The sequence below is a fragment of the Leptonychotes weddellii genome, chromosome 7, assembly GCF_054177405.1.
Source record: "Leptonychotes weddellii isolate Sample4059 chromosome 7, ASM5417740v2, whole genome shotgun sequence".
Taxonomy (NCBI): Eukaryota; Metazoa; Chordata; class Mammalia; order Carnivora; family Phocidae; genus Leptonychotes; species Leptonychotes weddellii.
This window is the reverse complement of record NC_138375.1, coordinates 102,888,525-102,913,866: the sequence shown is the minus strand read 5'-3', so window position 1 is coordinate 102,913,866 and position 25,342 is coordinate 102,888,525. Positions and strand designations below refer to the sequence as shown.

The window sequence follows — 25,342 nt, the reverse complement described above, 5'->3', positions numbered from 1 at the left end:
CCTCATGGCATATATAGTAGGTGCTTAATAATTGCTGAGTGGATGAATAAGGGAAAAAAAATATATGGCTTTTACCTTATATTAGCCATTTTTATTTGAAAGGGCAGTTTCCGTTTTTACTTTCTCTTCTGATGAAATGTTTTTTCTTCCTCAGTAAATTGGAATTTCTATTGGTTGGTTGGTTGGAGTCTAGTGATTTTCTTTGTCATTGTCTGCTAAGTCTATTATGTTTTTAAAATGTAGAATCCCAAACTAAACAACGTCTCCAGTAGACAGTAGTGAAGTAAAATGTTTTCAGTAATCTGTTAAATTCTGTTTAATACTATTAAATTTGTAAACAGACACACCAACTCATTCAACTTGTGTGTCATTAGGATTTCCTTTTTCTTTTTATGATTATTATAGTCCTGCAGCTTTTGAATTCTCTTTTCTCAGCATGTAAGTAACCTATCATGAATCTAATAAAATTTGCAAACTTAATAAACATACTTTATTTCTTTTATCTGGTTCATTAGTGGTATTGAACATAGGCCCTCACCTGGCCCTTCATGAGTCCTCAAGAGAACTCTCGATACTTAGGAGCTATTGGACGCATTCTTTCAGGGCAGTGGTGTAGTCGGTTTTGCTTAAGCTTTAGGCTGGGCTATGCTATCTACTCCTAGTTTTTTACTAAGAATATGACATAAGACAGAATTAAGACTTAATCCATGGTATGCTCTTTAACACTATGTGCCAGGCATATAATAAGTTGACTATATTCTAGTTGATTTATTCTCCTTTACTGTCACCTTGTAACAGAACACATTTAAGTAAATCATCATTTATTTGCCCTAAAATTGTGTTTATTCATCTCTAAAATTTAGAAATTTTTCATATGATAAGTTATCTTAGGTTTTAAGTTTACTTTTACCTAATTGGCCCATAATGTCAAAACCATGTACCCTTTCCTTTATTTAGGTAGACTCTAGGGCTTTGCAGGCATGGTGATTTGATTTGAACATGAGTTTTTTTCTTTTTTCTTTAGATTTTTCCACTCCCTTCATTATAGTTCCATCTATTTTGTTGAGGGTTTTTTTTTTCTTTAACCTTTTTCTACAAGACAAAAATCACAGTAAAAGTTTTTGACTTACCACTGTCATCTATAGGAGAAATACTCTGTATCTCTTGGACACTCTAGTGCCTTTTTTGGTTTGGCTTTATCTTGCTTCAGTTTTTTTCTCTGTTTAACTACCTTAATACAAATATAAAGTTGGGGTTCTTCACAGATTTTTTTTGTTGTAAGTATAGGAGTACAGAATCATATACATATCCATCTAATTACTTAATGGAGTTCACTCTTAATTTTATTTGAGCTAATAAATGTAAAAGGGTTTGGATAATTAGCAGTTAAACTTGAATATAAAATTCCTCCTTCTGATTAAGTGGCCAGAAACTGTGTAGATTGGTGAAGATTTAAGAAATGTCCACAATTTTCCTTTAGTAATCAAAAATCATGCTTATATTCAAATACTTGAGGTTCATTAGTTTTTCTCCACATTGAATTCATTGTTTGTTTGACTATAGGTATTTGGAATGGAACTCGTTGGCTGCTTATTTTCTAGAAACTGGAATGTAAGAGAGATGGCTCTCAGGCGTCTTTCCCACGATGTTAGTGGGGCTCTGCTATTGGCAAATGGGGAGAGCACTGGAAATTCTGGGAGCAACGGTAGAAGCAGCCCGAGTGCTGGAGCCAGCAGTGGGTCTTCCCAGACCAGTATCTCAGGAGACGTGGTAGAGGCATGCTGCAACGTTTTGTCAATGGTCTGTGCTGACCCTGTCTACAAAGTGTACGTTGCTGCTTTAGTAAGTAGCTTTATTATGTAACCAAAGCATTATGGGTGGGGTTTTTTTGTTTTGTTTAGAGCTTGTAGATACCACTCTTAAGATCCAGTGAAACTACTTTACCTGATTTAATTTTGGAAAATCCAAATCTTTATTCCATAATCCCAAGAAATTGCAGTTTTCCATTTATTCTCTTCATTTGGATTTTACTTGTTTTAATCTATTCAAGTTTTCTTATATACTGTTTACTTTTCTCCCCTAAAATAGCCATGTCTTGCTGTTCATATCTTTAAATTTTCCTTCCACCTTACACATGATCAAATTAAAAATGCTTTATGGGATAGCAAGTGATCATAATTACTTTGATTTTTTAAAAATTTGATATTAGACATTAAGGAGAACTGGTTATTAATAAACATTGTTGTATGGAAATTCAGGATCCTTTTCACAGAGGAGGGTTCCATGACACAGATGACTGAGTTGTTTTTCTAGTCGAAGCTATTAGAAGTTGTCTTTCATGAGTGGGATGGAATGAGGAGGTTAATTTGTAATTTTGGAGGCTAATTTGACTTTCTCCATTCTGAGTATACATATCTTTAAAACAGGGTTTCTCAACCTCAGCACTATTGACATTGAGCCAGATAATTACGCTGTCTCGTGCACTGTAGGATGTTTTAGTAGCATCCCTGGCCGCTACCCGCTAGATACCAGTAGCAAACCTCTCTTCTCCCTCCCACCCCCTTCATGACAACCAAGAATGCCTCCAGGCATTGCTTAGTGTCCCCTGAGGGTCAAAATTGCCCAGTTCACAACCACTGCTTTAGAATAATTCTTACCTAGTTCGTTTTTAAAACTCATTAATCTCTCTGCTTCCACTCAGTCTTTTTCTAATCCATCCTATAACAACTATGCCCTGTGAATCTTCTTTTTGAGAGGTAATACAGCCTGACGGTTATGAACATGAATTTGGAGTCAGAACTGAGTGCTTTCATAATTTATCATCCTAACTGGGGTACTTGAATAATCTGCTAGTTAAACTGGGACTAGCCTAGGCAATCTGAACATAAGGTCAAGATTATAGAGACCTTGATTCAAATTCTGGTTCTTCATTTGCCGGCAGTGTGACTTTAGGACTCATTAAATTTCAGCTTCCTCACATATAAAATAATGAAAATGTTACCACTTAGGTTTGAAATGAGATTGTGTAAAACCTCTAGCCATAATGTCTGGCACATTGTAAGAACATTGACTATATAGTAGCCATCAGTATTCCTTAAAGACCACTTTGATTATTCCCTAGGTTAGAAACCCTTAAGATGATTCCGTTGCTTTAGCAGCATTTCCAAAAGCATATTTCATGACAGTTTGGCAGGATTATGAAAACCTCCCCTGAAGAAAGAGTTCTGTGTTCAGTTAAAATTGACGCGCAATGAATTACACGAGTTAAGTGGGTCTGTTCACTGCATGGCTTCTAGGAACCTTCAGTAAGCTAATGTACATTAGGAATTTTTAAGAGCAAGAAGTAGAATGCATTATTTCCCAAATCTATCTTACCATGGTCTGTTTTTTTATGTAGAATATCCAGGGACCAGCATACTGTAAAGACCAATGTTCTTGGCCCACCTTTTTACCTCTTTTTCTTATTATTTTCCAACACAAACCTTCAGGCATACTTGGTTGTTCAATGTACGGCCTTACTTTCTGGTTGTTTCTTAAGTTCACATGGTTTGCCATGTGGTTTGTGAGCTGTGAAGTGAAGAGACTCTGAGAATCATACTATATTCTGACTCCTCTATAATTAGTGTGCCATGCACAGTGGAAGCAGAAATGGCTCCTTCCCTTAAAGCTCTGCATTCTTTCTCCCTTCCCTTTTGTCTTTCCTGTTTTCCCCTCCCCTCCCTCATTTGCTGAACCATTTGAGAGTTATTTGCAGGCATCACATGACATTTCAGCTCAAATATTTTCGCGCGTATCTTTTAAGAACAAATACATTCTTCTGCATAACCACAGTGCAATCAGCAGACTCAGGAAATTTAGCATTAATAACAATATTATTATGTACTTATGAAATCCATAATCAGATATCCCCAATTGTTGCAACAGTGTCCTTTACGGCTAAGCCACAGACCTTACTCAGTTTTTACCAGTTTTTCCATTAATGTCTTTTTTCTGTTTTAGGAGCCAGTCCAGAAACTCACATTGCATTTAGTTACTGTGCTCCCTTAATGTCTTCCCATCTGTGACAGTTCCTCAGTCTTTCCTTGTCTTGGATACATCTTGACATTTTTGAAGTGTGCTGGCCACTTATTTTGAAGAATGTCCCTCATTTTGGGTTTATCTCATATTTTCTCATGATTTGATTGAGTTTATGCATTTTTCATAAGAATATGAGAGGTGATGTTGCTATTCTTAGTGCATTGTATCAAGGGGTACATGATGTTGGTGTGTCTTATTATTGGTGATGCTGTCTTTCATCATTTGGTTAAGGTGATGTCTGTTGGGTTTCTTGCTGTAAATTACTATTAATAAATATCTTGGAGGAGATACTTTGATCCTGTTTCTCTTAAGAATTTTGCCCACTGATTTTAGCATTTGTCAGTGGATTTGCCTATGGATTGAAAGTATTAGAGTTTGTCTTGTTGCTTAGATAGAATACTATTTATAATACCTGAACATTAGGCAAATTAACAAATAATTTGCAAAATGCATAGTAAATAAATTAGTTTTTCAGGATTAGAGTACATATTTTTCTGATAACTTCATTGCTTTTGTGGCATTTGTTGTGTTGTGTGCTTTCCCGAATACTAAAATTAGGTTGTCTACCTGGTCCCTTCAATGACAGAACATTATAAAAAAAATACAGTAAAGAGATTTTAAGGTATTTGGAACTCACTCAGACTATATAAGAGAATATAAAATTTTGGATGGGAAGGTTTTATTTTTAAAGCAAGAGAGTCTTACTGAAAATTCGGAAATCAAAACGAGTCTTCTTTTTTATTTTAATGAAATAATCAAAATACGCCTTTTATCTGGTTTGCTATTTAAATCAGTATTTGTTCTCTAAGAGCCAGTAGTAAAAGTTCTGTGCTTCACACAAATGATGTAAAACTTACGAAATTATGGAATTAGACCTTATTATTATGGTGCTCTAATGGTGATTTTCTGTTTCCCTCATTCCTTCTATATTAATTAATTGGAATTCTTCTATCAAGAGGAACTGTCTCTTCTCTCCCCATTGATGTATTTCTTAAGTTTTTAAATTTATACCAATATAGGCTGATGGGTATTTATTTTCATCTATGGATTAAAATCCATCCAGTACTATCATCATTTAATTTGTTGCTCATATTATTCCATCTTTGGCATTGAAAGCTCTTTTTTAACTTCTCATTTTGAAATTCATACTTCAAAAATTGCAGAAATAGTTCAGAGAGTTTCTTTGTACCCCATCTGTTTATTTATTCATTTATTTTATCAGTATGGATTCATGGATTATTTATTTATGGGTTATAATCCTTTCCTATCATTATTTATTTTATTAAATCGCCTCAGATTATGCCAGGGTCTTTGATGCTTTTCAGATGCAATTAAGCTGACCTTCAGTTTCTTCCTCCCAGAAAACGTTGAGAGCCATGCTAGTATATACACCTTGCCATAGTTTGGCAGAAAGAATCAAACTGCAGAGACTTCTCCGGCCAGTTGTAGACACCATCCTAGTCAAGTGTGCAGATGCCAATAGGTAAGGCCCTATTGATGAACTGCTTCAAACCCTCTTATATTAAAAGCCTAGCAACAAGCCTCACACCTGGTGAGTATTTGATACATATTTATTAAATGAGGCTTTGAATATTGTTTTCTAATATGAGATTTGAAATTAAAATGTAACACTTAAAGCTGTTAAACACTAGGGAGAAGGACTAATGACAGGCTAACAAACTGCATGGATAACCATATTGTGTTGTGATTGATTTTATCTTAAAGTAATATTCTTAATCTCAACTCCAGTTGAAAGAACAATAGGTGTTATATACATAATCTCATTTTAGAGAATGAGTTACATGGGATAGGAACCAATAAAATCATTGCATCTGCTTAAAAAAACAAACAATTCCATATTTGCTGTGTAATGGAATTTTACTCTATGACAGTTTATGCTAAAAAAAAACCCACAGCAACAAATTCCGTATAGCCCTGCAATATCCTTAAAAACTGACAAGGAACAAGAGTAATGCTAATTGGAGGGGTAAGGATAAGTAGAGAAGTGAGGCACAATCATAGTAAAAAATAAACTGTGCTTTTATGAGACCACTGGTTCGCTTACTGCTCCTTTAATGAGTACAGCTGGCGCCAAAGGTCATTGGGCATTCTCCCTCTTCCCGTCCCACCCTTCTCTGGGGGCGGGGGGGGGGGGGGGTACACTGAATCTCCCTTGTTGTGCCTCAGCCATTATACCCATTTGGAGCTCGCTCAGCCCAACTTTTGTCTTCCTAAGTCACATGATGTAGTTTGTAGTTTTGTATGGTCTCAAAAACTAGGTGCTTAGATTTGACTTGTTTGTCATTTCATGAAGTCTGCCTTGTGCCTCCATTGTTTTCTCTACATAAGCCTATGGATAGAAAGTATTAGAGTTTGTCTCGTTGCTTAGAATACTATAATACCTGAACAACATGAGGCAAATTAACAAATAATTTGCAAAATGCATAGTAAATAAATTACAGTTTTTCAGGATTAGAGTAATTTTTCTGATAACTTCATTGCTTTTGTGGCATTTGTTGTGTTGTGTGCTTTCCCGAATACTAAAATTAGGTTGTTTACCTGGTCCCTTCAATGACAGAACATTATAAAAAAAATACAGTAAAGAGATTTTAAGGTATTTGGAACTCACTCAGACTATATAAGAGAATATAAAGTTTTGGATGGGAAGGTTTAATTTTTAAAGCAAGAGAGTCTTACTGAAAATTCAGAAATCAAAACGAGTCTTCTTTTTTATTTTAATGAAATAATCAAAATACGCCTTTTATCTGGTTTGCTATTTAAATCAGTATTTGCTCTCTAAGAGCCAGTAGTAAAAGTTCTGTGCTTAATACAAATGAGGTAAAACTTATGAAATTAGACCTTAAATAATGAATATTATTATTTGTAGGGACATTGTTAATGTGATTTTAGTGGTGGAAAAGCAAACACTTGTGGAAGTTTTTTTCCCCACCTTTTCACATAGCATTACATTACTATTGTCCTTTTAATGTGTATTTTATCTAAGATCCAAGTCTGACGTTGCTTCTTTCATTTTTAGTCGTACAAGTCAACTGTCTATATCAACACTGCTGGAATTATGCAAAGGCCAAGCAGGAGAGTTGGCAGTTGGCAGAGAAATACTTAAAGCTGGTAATAACTTTTTACTTAATATAGCACGTCTTACCATTTTCCTTCGCCGACTGTCTAATCCCGTAATCTCTGATAGGGCAGTTGTAAACGGGAGTTTGGAATAATTGTGTAAATTGATTGAGTCAGCTAACATTAGAAATATGAATTAATCTAAGAAATTCTTTCTTTTTTAAAAGATTTATTTATCTGAGAGAGACCGCACAGGGGAAGGGGCAGAGAGAGAGGGAGCAGACTCCCTGCTGAGCACAGAGCCAGACTCAGGGCTCAATGCCAGGACTCTGAGATGATGATCTGAACCAAAATCAAGAGTTGGCCATTTAACCGGACTGAGCCACCCAGGCGCAACCCCTAAGAAATTCTTAAAATGAATATAATTAGAGTATTATTCTTGGCATTATGCTATTTTGATCATGTTTTTAGATTTTAATATCACTGTTTTTCAATTATTTTTGCTTTCCTTTTCATAGGATCCATTGGTATTGGTGGTGTTGATTATGTCTTAAGTTGTATTCTTGGAAACCAAACTGAATCAAACAACTGGCAAGAACTTCTTGGCCGCCTTTGTCTTATAGACAGACTGCTGTTGGAATTTCCTGCTGAATTTTACCCTCATATTGTCAGTACTGATGTTTCACAAGCTGAGCCTGTTGAAGTCAGGTAATTTTTCTTCTGCAAATATATTACTTTGTTCTTCCTTTCTACTCCATCCCCACTCCCCTAAGAAGGACACATTTTAGATTCATGAAAGACTCAGAAATTACAGAGCATATATAGGTCACTAATACCTTAATCTTTGATTGATATAAAAACCTCAAGTCTAGGCTACTTAATTAAAAATTTATAGATCCTTTGTTCTGAAATTATTTTTTTAAATGTGTAAGTTGTAAATTAGTACCTTTTTTAATTTGCATATATTTTGCAGTAATTTTGACTTGTCTAGTAATTGAATGTGTTTTTTTTTTCTTTCAGGTATAAAAAGCTGCTGTCCCTCTTAACCTTTGCTTTGCAGTCCATTGATAATTCCCACTCAATGGTTGGTAAACTCTCCCGAAGGATATATTTGAGTTCTGCAAGAATGGTTACTGCAGTACCCCACGTATTTTCAAAACTATTAGAAATGCTGAATGTTTCCAGTTCCACTCATTTTGCCAGGATGCGTCGTCGTTTGATGGCTATTGCAGATGAGGTGGAAATTGCTGAGGCCATTCAACTGGGCGTTGGAGACACTTCGGATGGTCGACATGACAGCTTTTCGCAGGTGTCTGTCCCTACCAGCTATCCAGAAACCAGAGAGAACAGCTCCCCTGAGTGCACAGACCATTTAGAGAAAACTGGAAAAGGACTGCGTGCTACAAAACTGAGCGCCAATTCAGAGGACATTACTGACAGACTGGGCAGCATTTCAGTAGGACTTCCCAGTTCAACAACAATGGAGCAACCAAAGCCAATGGTTCAAACAAAAGGCAGACCCCACAGTCAGTGTTTGAACACTTCTCCTTTATCTCATCATTCCCCATTAATGTTTCCACCCTTGTCAACTCCTTCTTCATCTGCCCCCTCTGCACCAACTGGTACTGGAACAGATGTCTCTAAGCATAGACCTCAGGGATTCATTCCCTGCAAAATACCTTCTGCATCTCCTCAAACACAGCGCAAATTTTCTCTACAGTTCCAGAGAAACTGTTCTGAAAACAGAGACTCAGATAAACTTTCCCCCATCTTTACTCAGTCAAGACCCCTGCCCTCTAGTAATATACACAGGCCAAAGCCATCTCGACCTACCCCAGGTAATACAAGTAAACAGGGAGATGCCTCAAAGAATAGCATGACACTTGATCTGAACAGTCCTGCCAAATGTGATGACAGCTTTGGCAGCAGCAGCAATAGCAGTAATGCTGTCATACCCAGTGATGAGACAGTGTTCACCCCAGTAGAAGAGAAATGCAGATTAGATGTCAATGCAGAGCTCAACTCCAGTATTGAGGACCTTCTTGAAGCATCTATGCCTTCAAGTGACACAACAGTAACTTTTAAGTCAGAAGTTGCTGTGCTCTCTCCTGAAAAGGATGAAAATGATGATACCTACAAAGATGATGTGAATCATAATCAGAAATGCAAAGAAAAGATGGAAGCTGAAGAAGAAGCAGCTTTAGCAATTGCCATGGCAATGTCAGCGTCTCAGGATGCCCTCCCTGTAGTTCCTCAACTACAAGTTGAAAATGGAGAAGACATCATCATTATTCAACAGGATGTAAGTATAGTCTTGAAGAGATTAGAGAGTTTCCTTGGACCAAGCTGAAAGAAATCTAACTCAGAAATGATGCTTTTCACTGAGTTAATCGTGAGAAGCAGTTTTTCACATAGAATTATACAACAGTTTTGTGTCGTTGCTTGACCACAAACACTACTTGCCTATTTCAAAGGCATTTCTGGTTGCTTCTGTAATGGTGATCACTTCTGCATTTGACATTGGTCACCAACACAGTCCCTTCAGAGGTCAACTTTATAGGTGGTTTGGGAAGCCAGGCCGAACAAGAATAATATTTTGCCAGACTAATTTCACAAACTCTTCCTCTTGTAACTTAACAGTAAAAAGATTGCTTTCATTTAATACGTAGACACCAGAAACTCTACCAGGACATACCAAAGCAAAACAGCCTTACAGAGAAGACACTGAATGGCTGAAAGGTCAGCAGATAGGCCTTGGAGCATTTTCTTCCTGTTACCAGGCTCAAGATGTGGGAACTGGAACTTTAATGGCTGTTAAACAGGTAAATATCTAGGGAGCACATAAATGACTTAAATTATAAAAACGAAGCATGAGCAAATAAGAAAAATAAAGGATATGTCCCTGTGTGTGTACACTGTAGTTCTTTTCAGAAACCTGAATTTCAAAGTAAATACTGCTGAAGCACCAGAAGCATCATGAATTCTAATGAAAAGCTGAAGCATGATTATTTTAATGAACTGTAGAAATGACCCCTGAAAGTATAGTCTTGAAGCATGATTATTTTAAGATGCAGCATCACAATGGGACTCATAGAGGTTGTTTCTGGTTTGGGTCTGTGCTTTTTATAAACAAGAGTTAGGGTTTCCTACTCCTTTTAGCAGTGTTACCAGTGCAGCAGCATCTTGGGATCTCTGTAGTTGACTTTTTATATTGAGCATGCTTATCAAGATAAAATAATAAAGCTTTCATTTTTAAATGATGTTGGTTCTTCAGTGAATAGGCTTTTCTCATTCTATCTTTAAACAGTTTTGGAGGATTGGCAACATCCCAGTTTTTTCCCTTTTTCTGATATTTCACTGCTTCTTAAGCTAGACTCTCTTTTCTAAGAGCTTGACTTGGTTTTTTATAAAGTATCTACATTGTATCCATGAGCATAAATGCCAACTCCTGTTAATCTATAAACTGATCTGAATTTGTCCATTTTAGATCAGATTGTTAGTGAAGTTTGTAAATAGAATAATTCATCAGAATTCAAAACTTTGTAAACATGGTTATTGAAACAGGTGACATATGTCAGAAATACATCTTCTGAGCAAGAAGAAGTAGTGGAAGCATTAAGAGAAGAGATCAGAATGATGAGCCATTTGAATCATCCGAACATCATTAGGATGTTGGGAGCCACATGTGAGAAGAGCAATTATAATCTCTTCATCGAATGGATGGCAGGTATGTTCCTGTTTTAAATCGCCAGTAATAGTACATGAATTGAACTTTCTGGCTGATACTAAATTTAGGAAAAACAGTTTAATAAAGACTTATTTTTAATAAGTAGTTGTTTTTCTAAAAGCAAATCATCCCTAACATAATACGAACCGGAAATACTTTTTTTTGTCTTATACTGACTGATTGGTGGGCAGCAAAGCAAAGTTTATTGAGCAATAGTACAAAGCTCCCAAAGACAGAGGGGAGCCAAGAGGGTTGGGTTGCCCATTTTGTCTTACATTTAAATATAAATAAGATATTCATTCATTGTCTCGGTATCATATGATCTCACTGATATGAGGAATTTGAGAAACAAGACAGGATCATAGGGGAAGGGAGGGAAAAATGAAACAAGACGAAACTGGAGAGGGAGATAACCATAAGAGACTCTTAATCTCAGGAAACAAACTGAGGGTTGCTGGAGTGGAGGGGGGGTGGGAGGGATGGGGTGGCTGGGTGATGGACACTGGGGAGGGTATGTGCTATGGTGAGTGCTGTGAATTGTGTAAGACTGATGAATCACAGACCTGTACCTCTGAAACAAATAATACATTATACGTTTTTAAAAATATTCATTGTCTCTGCCTTTCAGACTTTTTCAGTGTTTCTTTTTAAATGATTGTGTAACACTGTTTTATAGGAATAATTTTTTTAAAACCTGCTATGTATAAGACTCATATTTTTCCAGGTGGCCATCAGTGGGACAGATTTGAGATGTTTTAATGTGACAATATAAAAATGAAATTAAGATATAACTTGGAAAAATTATTGTAGGTAAACTAGCACTGAAGCATAATGTTGAACCTAATTATCTACTTGAACAAATAAAAACTGAATTTTATGTGATATCATATGTACAGTAAAACAAGTAACTTGGGATGTAATAAATGATAAGTGCGTGGTTTAACTTCTTAGATTTTTTTTTTTTGCAACTGAAGGAATGGATTTCTATTTACATATCTGTTCTTTAGTATGTTCTCTGATGTTGGTTATAGCTGTGTTGATTGTTGTTTTTAGGTTGACTATTATAAATACTTCTCAGTGTGAGGTTTATTGAGTTTGTGACCTGTCCCAGGTCAGAGCTGGTAAATAGTAGAATATGAAGCCTCATGCTGGATCTTCTGGCTCCTCTCTTGTCTGGCTTCTCTCTACCTTCTGCAAAATAACATGTTAGCATTCTTTACTTAAGTCTTACTAAGAAAGGTATTTTGTGTATCTTGGTCAAAAAGAGAGATGAATGGTACATTGCAGAAATAGTTCCATGTAAAATTGTTAAGTTTTAAAGTTTTCTGAAATCTTGACCTTCCAAAAAACTATTTCATGAAAGCTTGATGAAAATGTCTAATTGATAGGTTTTCAGATTCCTGGAATGTGTTAGTTTTAAAATCTGTTTGACTTCTGATGCAGAGGATAAATTTAACATTTCAGATGTGAATGTGAGCTCTTGGGGCACAAGCTTATATAACCAAAGTGTAGTAAACAGTTTTAATTTTGGCTTGAGTTTATGATAACTATTATATGTTTGTCTTATAGGGGGATCTGTGGCTCATTTGCTCAGTAAATACGGAGCCTTCAAGGAATCAGTAGTTATTAACTATACTGAACAATTACTTCGTGGCCTTTCGTATCTCCATGAAAACCAGATCATTCATAGAGATGTCAAAGGTAGGTATTCTTCTAATTACTACCTACTAGTAATAAATAGAAAACAAATGTAGTTTTACAATTTGGACCTTTGTTGATGGTTTCTAACTTGAGATCAACTATGGGATTGTTTCTCCTGAGTAACTCAAACCACTAGAATTAATAGAAGTGAAAGGAACCTGTGGAGTCATGTAATCTACCCGCTTCAGAGAGACTGACTTTTCCAGTGTTACTGCTCATTGATGGCAAACCAGGTATAAAAATCAGGTCTCTGATTTCCTGTCTTGGTCTCATGACCTAGTGCCTCCCCAAAAGCTCCTGTTCCTGGTTTTATTTAGAATAATTGGGATATCATGTATTTCTTTTGAGAAAAATCCTTTCAAATCTTTTGCATTTCAGCTTATTAAGAACAACTTTGGGGGGTGCCTGGGTGGCTCCATCGGTTGAGCATCTGCCTTCGGCTCAGGTCATGATCCCGGGACCCTGGGATTGAGCCCCGCATCGGGCTCCCTGCTCAGCGGGAAGCCTGCTTCTCCCTCTCCCACCCACCCCCTGCTCATTCTCTCTCTCTAATAAATAAATAAAATCTTAAAAAAAAAAAAAAACAGCTTTGGTTTTCTGACATGAATATCTGTGGCTAGTATTTGACATAACCTATTCAAGTAATTTTACAACATTAATTTTTTATAATTGTGAAAGGACTATATATTTTGAATTGGTCTAGGTGAGTATGTTTCAATAGCACTTTGTCTTAAAATGGAAACTACACTAAAATTTTAACTTTGAGGGAAGATTTTTGTTGGGAATCATTATATTAAAGGTTTTCAACACTTAGTAACATTTCATTAAATGTCTGCCTTTATCTCTTTCTGCCTTGTTACTTTGATCTTCCCTCTGAGGATTTGGATTTTATTTATTTTGTACTGTTGATACCTGTGTGCCTTTAGCAAGAATGAAGTGAATTCAGAGGGGAGATTTCTCTGAATGCTTCCATGTCCACTTCCTTTGTTACTGTCCTGTTTCGTGAGTAGTATTTTACTGAGTTTTTAATCTGTTCTTTTGTTTTTAACATACAAGGTCATTTGCTGTTTCTGTTGACAGGTGCCAATCTGCTAATTGACAGCACAGGTCAGAGACTGAGAATTGCAGATTTCGGAGCTGCAGCGAGGTTGGCATCAAAAGGAACTGGTGCAGGAGAGTTTCAGGGACAGTTACTGGGGACAATTGCATTTATGGCACCTGAGGTGAGAAGCAGCTTTCAGTGTGATGAAAGAAAATATTTGGAGTTCTGACAGAATTACAGCAAATTAGTTTGCAGTATTATTCAGTATATGCTTACCAATTAGAAGCTCATGGCTCTAAAATAAGGTTTTAATGATATCCTTGATTTCAGACCCTTACCTTTCCATCTTTGTCTTGACAAAATTTTAAAAGACAGGTTTTAATAGTTTTGCTTGTAAGGCTATTTCTAACAAAGAATTTTGGGGTAACTTGTACTACTAGTGTTGTAGTACACCCAAAGAACACATAATTAGGAATCTCAACCATTATTCTCTCCCTATTCCAAAGGGAGGTGAGCACAGAGAAGCTGGTCTTAGTAGTAGTGGAAGAAGTTTAACTAAGCATTGCTATTCTGAATCAGGCTTCTTCTGTTGTGTTCCGAACTCTTCATGTTTATATGTAGTGATAATCGTTGTCCTCTGGCTCCATAGTTTACTTAAGTGCACTGGGGATGCTTGGAAATTCTATGATGCGACTCTTTTTCAGAATCTCAGAATTCTCCAAAATACTTTTGTGCCACATAGGAGATTAAGCTTGTTGATGAAATAAATGAGACATCAGGGTAGTCCATGGAGTTGCTGTCTGTACCACTGTTTTGATCTGAAATAAAAAACTAGAATCCATAACTACAGAATGTCTTTCTCTCTTTTTAATGAGCCATATTTCCAAATTAACTCTCTATTTTAGGTACTAAGAGGTCAGCAGTATGGTAGGAGCTGTGATGTGTGGAGTGTTGGCTGTGCCATTATAGAAATGGCTTGTGCTAAACCACCTTGGAACGCAGAAAAACACTCCAATCATCTTGCTTTGATATTTAAGGTAACTGTGATATAAAAATTACTTCTTTCTGCTAAAACTGGCAGGAGGCAGATTTTCATGGGTTCTCCTTAACTCTCAATCTCAGGTGAAAGCATATCCTCCTTGAAATAAATATGCATGTATACATCTCCAGGAATTTATATGGTGTGGTGAATGTTGGCAGCATGTACAGTTGGTCCTCATTTTTCACAGTAGTAAAGCTCTATAAAGTCAGAGTGAACAGTGAGTTAGCAAATGATGAATCATTGTTTCTCGGTGAAACATGTAAATAGATATATCCAACTTTCAAATGTAAAAACATAGAGCTCTTTATGTACACAAGCTGCCAGTTCTTAAAATCTGACTTACTATTTTCTGTATTTAAGAAATTTACACCCGAGTCGGGTACCAAATCCTGTCTGTTCTACCTTTCTGACAACTCTGAAATCCATTCTGTCCATTTCCAGCAGAGAAGAATATAATAGTTGAAGTTTTTAGCTTTTGATCCAGACATGTGCTAGTTAAAAGCTCAGGCTCTGATGTGGGATGGGGTAACCGGGTGGGACATTGGGGAGGGTATGTGTTGTCATGAGCACTGGGTATTACATAAGACTGATGAATCACAGACCTGTACCCCTGAAACAAATACATTATATGTTAATTAACTGAATTTAAATTAAAAAAAAAAAAAAAAAAGCTCGGGCTCTGGAGTGATACAGACATGGTTTCAAACCGTGGCTCCAGCCTTTAATAGCCCTGTGGCTAGGGAAATGACTTATTCGATCTACCCTCTGTTTTCTTGGTTGTAAAATGGGTATAATGACAGCACCTACTTCATGGGATTATTATGAGAATAAGCAAATTATCTCTGGGGCTGAGTAAAGCGAAGTCCACTGCACCAGCACCCTGTCCCGGCACCTCCCACCTGCCATAACAGCCTCCGGTCCTTCCCACACTTTAGAGCCCTTCCTCAATCGGTGCAGCTGTGTGTCTGATGCACTAAATGGACAGGTGTGGTCTCTCTGACTTTGAATAGCTCTCTGTGCTGAACAATAGAAAATGTAGGTGAGCATATAGTATAAAGTGAATACTTTACCAACCTGTCTAAGCATTTTGGTGCACTTAGTCGTGTTAAATTTGAGACAGTAAGGGAAACCCATAGATCCATCTGCTCAGGATGTATTTGGTCAAATTTCTAAAAATTCTAAAATTGGAAGGTTCTTGGAAGCCTCCCATCCAGCAGGTGAGTTTTTCCATAGATTCTGTCAGAAGAAAGTCCACGCACTTCAGCTTCAATTCTTCCATGTACAGAATGCATGTGTACTACAGAAGTCCCAACTGTGCCAGGTGTCAGCATGCTGGTGGTTTTTCTTACAGATTGCAAGTGCAACTACTGCTCCGTCAATCCCTTCACATTTGTCTCCTGGTTTACGAGATGTGGCTCTTCGGTGTTTAGAACTTCAACCTCAGGACAGACCTCCGTCAAGAGAGCTACTGAAGCATCCAGTCTTCCGTACTACTTGGTAGCCAATTATAAACTATAATGGAGACAGGATGCTCAACAAGGCAAAACTTTTGTGGGGAACCACGCTGATAATATGCTGGCCTTCATGCCACCGAACAGCAATGAACAAGACCAGTGGGGAACCCTTAACCTAAGTATGTGATTGACAAATCATGATCTGTACCTAAGCTTAGTATGCAAAAGTCCACAATTTGTGCAGAAACTAAACCGTGCCTTTCAAAGAACTGGCCATAGGTAAACAGGAAAGCAGTGAAGTTTGCATGACTAATTAACAGAAGCGTATTTTTGGGTTTTTTTGGAGCACTTTTTCAGCAATATTAGCAGCTGAGGGGCTCAGGATCTATTTTAATGTTTCAATTATTCTTCCATTTCATATCGTGATCACAAGCAGGGGGTTCTGCAATTCCGTTGTTTTTTTGTCACTGGCTATAAATCAGTATCTGCCTCTTTTAGGTCAGAATATGCTATAACTAGCAGTAAATATATTTTTAAAAGTTGGTAACTTCTTTATGAACCACAGTTGACCTTTATTTTTTAAATGCCTGGGCAATTGTGGTTCACTGTGCATTTTACTGTTGGCCCATTCATTTCGTTTTTGGAAATCATGGTTCTATATTTTCATTTCACCTTCACTTTTGTTTAATATTCAGGGAAAGGTGATCTTTTCAAACCAGAAAAAAAAAAAATAGAACTAGGTGTGAACTAGAGTTTATTAAATATCTTGCTATTGCAAGAGGCTTTTTTTTAATACAGATTTAATTTTGTTTGTTTTTAAAATTGGAATATAATAAAATACTACCTTCACTGAGTCAGTCACTGCTCTTTTCATATAGGTTAAATATAAATTAAGTGAAAATCAACTATTCTCTGTGATGCAGCTCAAAACCAAGATCAAGATTACCTTGAAATTTGATTTTTTTTTTTTAATGTATTGGTTTCTTCTGTAGGAAACTTCACACCATTGAAGTCTTATTTTGTATGTAACAATCCATCATTCATCATCCATCACCACTAATAGTAACATTAAACTGCTATTTTCCTTCTACCATGCATTATTTCTTTACAGTAGGCCTGGCTGATAATTAAAGAAAAATTAACTAATAACTACCAATGAGTAATAGTGTTTTTACAAAATAAATTTGCTTGGAACTCTGAAAACAGTTCAGAACGAAAAGTGAAATTGAATTTGACTTACTAATTCTTGGATTTTGCACAATTACCTAATGGTTTTCATCTGAGTTGAATTCAGATGCATGGAATCCTGAAGGAAAATGGCAGCTCTTTTATCCTTTTTTTGTGAGTCTTTTAAATCAAGTACTGAAATATTTAATACAACTTTTTGAGATGTTAAGTTTAACTCTTCAGAAGCCAGTTGAATTATTGCAGAGTGAAACAGAATTGGTTATTCTCAAAGACTCAGGATAAACTAAATAAGCTATACAGAGTACATTTTAAATGTACATCACAAATTGGAAGTAAAATAAGTTATAACATAAGTTTACAGGGATATATTGCATATAATTTTTAAAAGGCAGGTTTTTTTTTGTTTTTTTTTTTACGTGAATGTGTCTCTTAGTGAAATTTTACATTCCTTTGTTTTGGAAGATTGGCAATATTTGAAGAGTTAAAAATAGTACCGAAATGTGAAATTTGGTAGCTCTAAATGTGTTGTACTTGACTTTCTTTTTTATTTTCTATCTTTTTTATGTGTGTGACTACTTAGAATTTTCACAACCCTAATAAGATTGTTTCCGAGTTTCTCATGTGCAAGCTTTAACGGATGCACTCTTGCCATTTTATGTACTGGAAGATCATCACTAGTCAGATTAATACTGTGTCTGACAGAAATGTAAACTGTATAAACTGAGGAACCTCAGCTAATCAGTATTACTTTGTAGATCACCATGCCCACCACATTTCAAACTCAAACTGCCTCTAGATGTCCAAATCCATTGTTTGAGTTTGTTTGCAGTTCCCTCAGCTTGCTGGTAATTGTGGTGTTTTGTTTTTTTGTTTTGTTTTCAATGCAAATGTGATATAATATTCTTATTTTCTTTGGATCAAAGCTGGACTGAAAATTGTATTGTGTAATTATTTTTGTGTTCTTAATGTTATTTGGTACTCAAAAGTTGTAAATAATGTCTACTGCTGTTTATTCCAGGTTCTACTACCTCAGGTGTCCTATAGATTTTTCTTCTACCAAAGTTCACTTTCACAATGAAATTATATTTGCTGTGTGACTATAATTCCTAAGACTTCCAGGGCTTAAGGGCTAACTTCTATTAGCACCTTACTGTGTAAGCAAATGTTACAAAAAAAATCTCTGGGTTAAGAAAATTTGGCTTAAATGTATCCTTTGTTATTTTAAATATATCGAGATATTTTAATTAAAATTTTTACCCCATTGAACCAATTTTATAGTATTTGTACCTATTTTGGTGTTTGTCTTTATAGTAAATAAAAGTTTTTGAACAAAGGTTGGTAATTTTATTTATTTTGCCACCTGCCCAGTTATGTCCTTCATAGCTAAGGGAGCCAGACCAAGATCACGTGTTCCTCGTAGTCAAGTTTCTTCAGTTTCATTCAATCCAGAATCATTCCTGAGTTTTTTCTTGACCTTCATGACTTTAATATTTTTTAAGATTACAGGTTATTGTTTTATAGAGGTCCTCCGTTGGAGTTTGGTGTGTCTTTTTTTTTTTTTAAGATTTTATTTGAGAGAGTGGGGGGGGTGGGTGGGCAGAGGGAGACGGAGAAACAGACTCCCCACTGAGCAGGGGAGCCCTATGCCGGGCTCTTCTTGGTGTGTCTTACCAGGGGGCGCTACAAAGCCAATTTGTCCCAATGCTGGTGATATTAACTGTGATCATCTGAGTAGGCTTCATCACTAAAAAGTTACTGTTTCCCTTTGTAATTAATATCTAGCTTTATGTTAAGTATTTTGCAGAGCTGATACTTTGAGATTACATAGTTTGTTCTTCATTCAACTTTAACTCTCTGCTCTTAGCTTTCTTGAATTCTGAATTATTACTCTGATAGTTGCCAAATGGTGATTTTCTAGTTCTTGCATTCTTTATTTTATTAATGGACATTTTGCTATAAAGAAGAGCTTTCTCTTCTCCCACTTATTATTCACTTATATCAGAGTGGATTTGTGGACTCCGATTCAGTGAGAGAAAATCGATTACTGTCATCATATATTTGCTCAAATGGTCCAACTCAGCCATTGGGTGCCTCTGAAAGGCAGCTTCTCTGTCCACTGGCAAGCCACCAGTATTCTTTGAACACTTCCGTACTTAGAGACCCATCTTGTGTGTTCTCTGCTTCAACCCTGGGATCAGCCATTTTCCAAAGATCCCTTTGATGGAGACTGGTATTTAAAAACAAGGTGCTAAAAATACTCATTGCTCTTGGGTGTCATTTTGTCACTTGCTCCCAGGCCCTCCTGGTAGAGGTAGACAAAACTACTATATATCCACTATACATAGATTTCTTGTGCATATGAGAAATATACATACATAACCTACACACACAAACCATGAGTTCATACCAATCTAATTTCAGTTTACCACCACCAGGTTCATTCAAGTCTCCCCCCTTTCCATATTTTTAACCCTTTCCTGGACAGTGAAAAACCTGACTCCCATGTACCTCAATATATTGACTTATTTGTTCAAGTCCTTCCCCCCACCCCAACCCCCTGTGTAACCAATCTGATTCCCAACAGGCAGCCTTCCCTGCATGGCGCCCAACCCCTGCTGGACTATCTTTGTTTTTATTTACCTGTGGGCTTTAGTATATATATGTTGCATATATATTTTTTAAAGCCATCTTACATGTATATTTAAAAGTTGTATTATACATATTGTAGCATATATGCAATGTACATATATGCAATGTACTTTATTTTTTTAGAGCACTTTTAGGTTCACAGCAAAATTGAGCAGAATATTCAGAGATTACCCATATGGCTCCTGGCCCCATTGACTCACAGCCTCCCCGACTACCAACATCTAAGGACTTTTTGACAACAAGAAGGAAAGCTCTTCCAAAAAAATTAATTTTTTTTTTAATCTTAAGTGAAAATTATAACTCTTTTAACAATCTACCTCATGTGGCTTGACATGTTGTATACTTTCACATAAATACTACTACTGTTCCCAGACAGCACAGGTTAAATTTAATTGATTCTTTTCACACAACTCTTTTTATATTGTGTGGAATTAAAGAAACAATAAAAACTATCCCCTTGGGGCACCTGGTGGCTCAGTCGTTAGGTGTCTGCCTTCGGCTTGGGTTGTGATCCCAGGGTCCTGGGATCGAGCCCCACATCGGGATCCCTGCTCGGCGGGAAGCCTGCTTCTCCCTCTCCCACTCCCCCTGCTTGCGTTCCCTCTCTCGCTGTGTCTCTCTGTCAAATACATAAGTAAAATCTTTTAATAAAAAAAACAAAAACAAAAACCTATCCTCTTACGTTAAACTGTTGAGAAGGGGAATGAAGATTTACTCACCAGCAAGTATTTGTCAGGCATACCTTGGAACAGTGATTACACTCTATTTCACAAATGCAGAAACCAGCCAATTTCAATCATTCTGCAATTCAAGCTACACCAGTGAACTCCTTTGGACTGCCCCACAGTTTTAGTCTTAGATTGTACCTTGTGGTTGTGTGCTCATTTCCACTTTTATCCTTCGTTTTTCTGCCAGTAGTCATTTCTCACAGGATCAAACAGTCAGAAACAAGATGAATTTAACCCTGCAAAATAGGTAATGTCACGAAGTAAGTGTGGGTTCAGATGGCATTTTCTGTCTCTATGTTTGTCATAAAGGTTCTGTATAATATGAAAATATGCATCTTTTTTTTTTTTTTTTTAAGAGAGGAAGCGAGGGGGGCAGGGATGAGGCACAGGGAGAAGGAGAAAGAATCTTAAACAGGCTCCATGCCCAGTGTGGACCCTGACGTGGGGCTCAATCTTGCAACCCTGAGATCACAACCTGAGCTGAAATCAAGAGTTGGACACTTAACCAGGCGCCCCCAAAAATGTGCATCTTTTAAATAGGCTTTAGATATTACTGTTAAAGGGTACACCTCTGTCATTTCCAGAAAATATTACCTTTGAAAACAGGTTTTTGCCTTAGAGGAATTAAAATAAATTCTGTTGTTCTTTGATTCTATTTAAAAGGCATTAATCATTGTGTAAAAGGACCGTATCTGCAGGTTAGATAGAATCTAAAAAAATGTTGGGGTATCATGCTTACCTGGAAATGCCAATGAATGCACATGTGAACTAATACAGTAATTCACTTGTTATAAAAAATGCATGAAATACTGCTGCCACTGGGGAAAACAGTGACTAACAGAAACTTCTGCAAACTGTCATCTTTCTACATCATGACAATTTTTAGGTTTCTAGGGAACAGTAGTAGGTCATAAGGATGGACCTGGAAACCACAGAGCATGAAACATACCCTGGGTCAAATCTGGCTCTGCCACTTGACATTTGACCTTCTGAACCTCCACTTCTGCCCCTATAGAATGAAAGTGACAGTGTTGTGTGACGTAAAAGAACCTATGTAAATGGCCTACAACATTGCCAGGCACACTGGATGCACAATATATGTTTAATTGAATGAATCAGTGATCCAAAGGTTACAGATCAAATACCTATGTGGCTAGAAGTGTCCTTAGCAGGGCCTGTGGCCAACCTGAGAGTTCATGCCAATTCATGTTCAAGAAGGGGGTCCATGCTTGCCACACTGGAATGGGAAGAAATAAATAACAGTGTTGCCAAAGCCTCTATAAATTTTTTTTAAAAGAAGCTGGAGATCGGGATTTTATCTGCAATTTCCTGGTGTTTAAACATGGGAAACTAACTTAAAATTTGGATTAGGAACTACAGGCTAAACAAAACTCATACGCTAGATCTGACCTGTGGCCAGCCACTTTTTGACCCTGACTTTGGTCCAGGCTTATAAAACAAAAGAAGGTAGAATATTGAGAATCTCCACTTGACTTTTGTCTTCTAAGAGCTATAAGAAAAGGGGAAAGTGGAGATGCTGATTACAAATGCTACAGAACAAACCTCTGAGGAGAAAATTAATGTCTAATTATATGCACTAATGTGAAATGTTTACCACTAAAGCCTAATTATCATGTAGCAAATTATGCATATGTAGCATTCAAATATGCCATCACTGTGATATCATTAACTTTGTGATTTTATTTGACAACAGATACTCTATCAGTATTATGTGACTGAAGAACTTATCCATGATTGAAGCCAGCCTCATTACTTTGTAGTCAACCTGGAATCACTCTAGCCCATGCCTCATGGCCCTCATAGCTTTGCCAGCCACGTAGGGCTAAACCTAAGCTAACGTGAGTGAAGAGGCAAAGCCATCACACCCCAAAGTAGCTTTTCCGACAATGCCGAAACAACTATTCGAGTTTAGAGATAATTAAATGCCATTTTCCTTTAAAGTCAATTTGCTGAAGCTTTCTCAATATGTATAAAGACATACTGAGGGGCTCCTGGGTGGCTCAGTCAGTTAAGCGTCTGCCTTCGGCTCAGGTCATGATCCCAGGGTCCTGGCATCCAGCCCCACATCGGGCTCCCTGAGTACTCAGTGGAAAGTCTGCTTCTCCCTCTCCCTCTGCCTGACACTCCCACTGCTTGTGTTCGCTTGCTCTCTCTCTCTGCCAAATAAATAAAATCTTTCAAAAAATAAAAAAAAGACATACTGAGAGAATAAGGGTGTAAGGGTGAAAGGGAAAGGAAGGAAAGAAAGGAGGAGAAGTAACAGGGGACAAGAGATACTGAGAAATCCTTGGCAGGAAGTGGCATGATTGTATTTTGTAAAGATCATTCTAGTAGCATCTTTTTTTTTTTTTTTTTTAGATTTTATTTATTTATTTGAGAGAGAGAATGAGAGAGAGAGCAGGAGAGGGAGGAGGGTCAGAGGGAGAAGCAGACTCCCTGCCGAGCAGGGAGCCCGATGCGGGACTCGATCCCGGGACTCCAGGATCATGACCTGAGCTGAAGGCAGTGGCTTAACCGACTGAGCCACCCAGGCGCCCTCATTCTAGTAGCATCTTGAAGAAAGAAACACGGTGGTACAAGAAGCCGAGACAAAGTCAGACGATAACTACAGTGTCCAGATAAATTATGAAGGGGGTGCCTGGGTGGCTCAGCTGGTTAAGCGTATGACTTGATCTCAGCTCAGGTCTTGATCTCTGGGTGGGGAGTTCAAGTCCCACAAAAAAAAAAAATTATGGAGAGTGACATAAGTATCATGGCAGCGTAACAGGTCCCTACCAAAACTGAATCATGAACAAACAGAAAATGTGAACAGACTGATAACAAGTAAGGACACTGAATCAGTAATAAAAAAACTACCCCCCCCACCGCCAAAAAAAGCCCAGGAGCAAGATGGCAGAGGAAGTAGGAGATCTAAATTTCGTCTGGTCCCAGGAATTCAGCTGGATAGGAATCAAACCATTCTGAACACCTACGAACTCAACAGGAGATTGAAGAAAGAATAGCAGCAACTCTGAACAGAAAAGCGACCACTTACTGGAAGGTAGGACGTGCGGAGAAGTGAATCCGAGGCAATATTCGGGAAGATAGATGGTGGGGGAGGGGGCCTCCGTCAGCTGCTTCTGGCAAGTGATAGAGCAGCGGAGCACAAAATCGGAACTTTCAGAAGTCGGCTCCACTGAGGGACGTCACTCCGGTGGCTAAGCGGGGGGTGGAACCCTCGCGGGACAGTGTGGTCTCAGGACCCTCGGGGTCACAGAAAGACCGGGGGTGCCTGAGTGTGGCAGAGCTCCCAGGTATCGGAGCGGGGAAGCCAGCTGCAGAGACGGACCCAAGGAGCGGGCTCTCAGCTCAGGGTTGTCATAAACCGTGATCCGCGGCAGTCGGACCACTGCTCCTCCAGCAGGGACCCAACAAGCGGCAGATCTGGGGAGACTCCCCTTCCTGCCCCGGGAGGAGTGGCGCGGGAGTGCACCGCAGGGATCTGCTGGGTTTGGAGACTCCACATGGGGTCGTGAGCCAGAGATAGAAATGCGCGGTCACAGGCTGGGTGAGCACGGAGTGCAGCCGGAGACCAGGGAGATGGGAGTGACTGAATGCTTTTCTCTGGGGGCGCAATGAGGAGCGGGGCCCCGAGTTCTCCGCTCCTCTGGGGCGGAGACTGGGAGGCCGCCATTTTCACTCTCGGCCTCCAAAGCTGTACGGAAAGCTTGCAGGGAACACAAGCTCCCTGAATCAGTAATCAAAAAACTACTATTAATGAGGTGCAATAAAAAATGGAGGCTCTAACTGCTAGGATAAATGAGGCAGAAGAGAGAATCAGTGATATACAAGACCAAATGATGGAAAATAAAGAGGCTGAGAAAAAGAGAGATAAACAACTACTGGATCACAAGGGCAGAATTTGAGAGATAAGTGATACCATAAGACAAAACGATACTAGAATAATTGGGATCCCAGAAGAAGAAAGAGAGAGAGGGGCAGAAGGTATATTGGAGCAAATTATAGCAGACAACTTCCCTAATTTGGGGAAGGAAACAGGTATCAAAATCCAGGAGGCAAAGAAAACCCCCCTCAAAATCAATAAAAATAGGTCAACACCCTGACATCTAACAGTAAAATTTTTGAGTCTCAGAGACAAAGAGAAAATCCTGAAAGCAGCTCAGGACAAGAGATCTGTAATCTACAATGGTAGAAACATTAGACTGGCAACAGACCTATCCACAGAGACCTGGCAGGCCAGAAAGGACTGGCATGATATATTCAGAGCACTAAGCGAGAAAAATATGCAGCCAAGAATATTCTATCCAGCTAGGCTGTCATTGAAAATAGAATGAGAGATAAAAAGCTTCCAGGACAAACAAAAACTAAAGGAATTTGCAAACATGAAACCAGCCCTACGAGACATATTGAAAGGGGTCCTCTAAGCAAAGAGAGCCTAAAGTAACACAGACCAGAAAGGAACACAGACAATATACAGTAACAGTCACCTTACAGGCAATACAATGGCACTAAATTCATATCTTTCAATAGTTACCCTGAATGTAAATGAGCTAAATGCCCCAATCAAAAGACACACGCTATCAGATTGGATAAAAAAAACAAGACCCATCGATATGCTGTCTGCAAGAGACTCAT

The 25,342-nt window shown here is 37.9% G+C and overlaps 1 protein-coding gene and 1 long non-coding RNA gene across 2 annotated transcripts in view; one reads left to right on the top strand and one right to left on the bottom strand.

Moving 5' to 3' along the window:
• MAP3K1 (mitogen-activated protein kinase kinase kinase 1) overlaps positions 1-18,642 on the top strand; it is a 75,760-nt gene extending 57,118 nt beyond the window's left edge. Inside the window, exons 10-20 of the mRNA XM_081826847.1 lie at positions 1,564-1,842; positions 5,439-5,560; positions 7,115-7,206; positions 7,674-7,863; positions 8,176-9,457; positions 9,825-9,977; positions 10,720-10,882; positions 12,452-12,583; positions 13,664-13,806; positions 14,531-14,662; positions 16,019-18,642. Of these exons, the coding sequence (XP_081682973.1) occupies positions 1,564-1,842; positions 5,439-5,560; positions 7,115-7,206; positions 7,674-7,863; positions 8,176-9,457; positions 9,825-9,977; positions 10,720-10,882; positions 12,452-12,583; positions 13,664-13,806; positions 14,531-14,662; positions 16,019-16,168 (2,838 nt within the window). The 3' untranslated portion in view covers positions 16,169-18,642. The remainder of the gene's footprint in view (positions 1-1,563; positions 1,843-5,438; positions 5,561-7,114; positions 7,207-7,673; positions 7,864-8,175; positions 9,458-9,824; positions 9,978-10,719; positions 10,883-12,451; positions 12,584-13,663; positions 13,807-14,530; positions 14,663-16,018) is intronic.
• The window catches only part of LOC145722716 (uncharacterized), a 70,570-nt gene that overhangs the window by 11,723 nt on the left and 33,505 nt on the right, over positions 1-25,342 (bottom strand). The window contains exon 2 of the long non-coding RNA XR_014147190.1: positions 20,825-20,922. This is a non-coding gene — a long non-coding RNA (uncharacterized LOC145722716). The remainder of the gene's footprint in view (positions 1-20,824; positions 20,923-25,342) is intronic.